General features: G+C 41.7%; 1 protein-coding gene across 6 annotated transcripts in view; it reads right to left on the reverse strand.

The window, feature by feature from the left end:
* Window positions 1-3,027, reverse strand: part of ntm (neurotrimin) — a 331,275-nt gene that overhangs the window by 49,504 nt on the left and 278,744 nt on the right. For all 6 annotated transcript variants that reach the window (XM_014006019.1, XM_014006018.1, XM_014006021.1 and 3 more), the window contains one exon: window positions 2,254-2,486. In XM_014006019.1, the coding sequence (XP_013861473.1) occupies window positions 2,254-2,486 (233 nt within the window). The remainder of the gene's footprint in view (window positions 1-2,253; window positions 2,487-3,027) is intronic.

Here is a 3,027-nt window from a genome sequence, read left to right on the forward strand (position 1 = left end):
CAATAATCTATCCTTGTCATGCAAATAATGCTGACACAACAACCTATTTTAATCTTTTGATTCATTATTATAAAAAAGAAAATAATCATTAACATGATTTGTCCTTTTTAATGATATTTTTATACTGTGATCTGAAGATGATTTCTGAACTGTCATTAGTGTTAATTTAATTTAATTTGCTGTTTTTCTGTTTCTCTCCTGAGCAGAAGTAAAAAACGGATGCATGTTTGTTTAAAGCCACCCTGTCCAGTAGACATGTTTCTCCCAGAAAGAAATATTTTGTCTTCTGTGACAAGACCTGGTATTAATGTTGTGTCTAGAACACACACAGCTGTACCCTAAGTGAAAACGGGCAGAAGCCAGTTTCAATTAGCTCTGAACTGGATTTTGCTGTAGCTGGAAGCTTCGAGACCTGATGTTGAGCGACAACCATCTGAGGGGAAAAATGTAATTTCTGATTACTGCGAACGAGAAGTTTTTGCTGACCCGGTGGGGTCTGAAAAGGCTGTTTTGTGATGGGAAACCTGCTTGATGTGAGGACCTATGGACAGTTCTTAAACTCCTGTTGACCCTAAGCCAAATGGGTCCCAAGTAGGGTGGTCCTCTATAGTATGCCAAAAATAAAAATGTTACTTTTTTAAGGTGCTTCTTGGCAAAATTGTTCCTTTTGCAAAGAAAATCCTTTGTACCAAATTTTGAGTCGATACAACTTTTCTAACCACTGCCACATGTGGGGTGAAAATTAATATGGTTGAGCTCATTTGTGCATGCCAACATGCTTGCTTAGATATGAAATACAAAAAGAAACAAAGTGGCAGCATAGTGGCTCAGTTGGTAGAGCAGATGTCTCTCAGCAAGAAGGTTGTCTGATCAAATCCCAGCCCGGGGACCCCTCTGGGTAGWGATTCCCTGGGTTTTCTCCAGGTACTTTGGCTTCGTTCCAAAATCAAAATTGTTAACTCTAAATTCTCCCCATCTATGTGGCCCTATTATGGACTTGTGACCATTGATTGCTGTGAGTACCATAAACCTGAAAGAAAAAAGCAAATGGATGGATGGGCTTACAAGACTAAAATTAACAAGTGTCATTCTTCACATATTTGGTGAGAACAAACAGTCATGAAGAGTGGCATTTGGCTCCAGGAACTGACATCGATGCRACCTAACAACTTGCAGCATGTATTGCCACTGCTGATCACTTGATTGTAATCCTGGATGAGTTCCCTGTTTATTAAAGTCATTGACATCCTAATCATTTGTCGCTTACATCCTAATCATTGGTAATTGGCATCCTAATGTGACACAGAACCTGCCATGACTAGAATGATGGGTCATCCTCCCATTCTGATGGGTCCTTGACAAGGTGACGCGGGATGTGTAACCCTCTTCCTGGGATTTTTCTCTCAAATGTCCACTCACTGAGCAACAAAATTGACGAGCTGGCACTGCTGACAAGATATAACGGAAATTTTTCCTCCTCCCGTGTGTTCTGTTTCACYGAGATGTGGCTCTGTGGCCAGATCCCGGACCGCGCACTACACCTGGATGGATTTCAACTCATCCAGGCGGACCGCGACCCGGTGCTCTCATGCAAGTCCAAAGGTGGGGGAGTCTGTTTCTTCATGGTGGCTGTGGKAGAGTGGTTAGGAGAGTCATCCTGGAACCGGTAGGTCACCGGTTTGATCCCCCGTCCAACTGTCTCAGTTGTTGTGTCCTTGGGCAAGATACTTCACCCCAAATGCCTCTGATGTGTGTCCCATCAGTGTATGAATGTGATTGGCACTGATTAGTCTCCATAGATGATTGTACATGTTAGCTTTGTAGAGACCTAATAGATGTTCAGGATGGCTACACACAACCTGGATGAGTTTACAGACTGTGACCTCATTTGTCCACATCTGCAAGGAAAGCATAGTGCCACAGTGAGTGGCTTGCCAGGGAATTTGTCGATTGTTTTATGCCAGATACAGCCACTGAGCTACTGCAGGCCACATCATCAGSGGGCTTCCATCTAGGGCACACAGGGAAGCAGATATGGTCAAGGGCCCAGAATGAGGCAAACTAGGGTTGAGGGGGAGGTCCTTTTCCCTTCCCACCCAAATTTTGTTGCAGCAGTTGGGGGATTGGAACTGCTGACTTCTTAATCACAAACCATCTCTAACCTAGGCACTACCACATCTTATTTTATTATGCAGCTATGTAATAGAAGAGATTTAATTTGCAACAACAACAACATAGTTGGGGATAACTTACCTTGAACTAGAATGTGAACTGAGGTAGTTCTTGGTTGACTGCTTGTTTGGACTGCACATATGTACTGTCCTTCATCCATCATGTCCACATCTTCAATCTTGATTGTGAATTCCATCTGATTGAGGGCCACCAGACTTACTCTGGGATCAACTGACCACTTGTCATTTCCAGCATACAGTATACTTGACCGGTTTAGCCATGCAGTGTGTGTCATCGCACCTCCCTGTTCACACCTGCAAAGACAAAAAAGAAGAAAAAAAAACAGTTCTCACAAGCTGATCTTTAACTTCAAATGGAATATGTTGTGTTTGGCATTAATGATTCCAGAATAAAGCAAGTTTACTTTCAACTCTTTATTGAAATTCCAGCACAACTGGTGGAAATTACCACAGACTTTCAGCGTGGGGCTGAAATCGTAGAACACATTTCACACAAGTATGATGAATTTAGCTACTTCTACTTGAGCAAAAATTACTAGGGGGTTGGGTGAGTCCCRTCAGTTTTGCAAGAATAAAGAATGTCCCTCCAACAAATCATTTGAGGAAATTATCCTTTTAAGCAATATTAAAAAGTAAGTATATCCAGTGTCTATATTAGCAAAACAATGCATTCAAAGACTTTGCCCACTCTTGTCCCTCTGGTCCACTGATATTTTGCTACTATAAATATCACAAAGCAACAAAATTAGCTTAAAGGAGACCAATTATGTGTCCTAGAAATTTTTTATGGTATATCTGTGGGCTATCCAGACCATGTTCATTCAATTTAATGCAC

Source organism: Austrofundulus limnaeus, unplaced genomic scaffold, assembly GCF_001266775.1.
Source record: "Austrofundulus limnaeus strain Quisiro unplaced genomic scaffold, Austrofundulus_limnaeus-1.0 Scaffold33, whole genome shotgun sequence".
In the NCBI taxonomy this organism is placed as follows: Eukaryota; Metazoa; Chordata; class Actinopteri; order Cyprinodontiformes; family Rivulidae; genus Austrofundulus; species Austrofundulus limnaeus.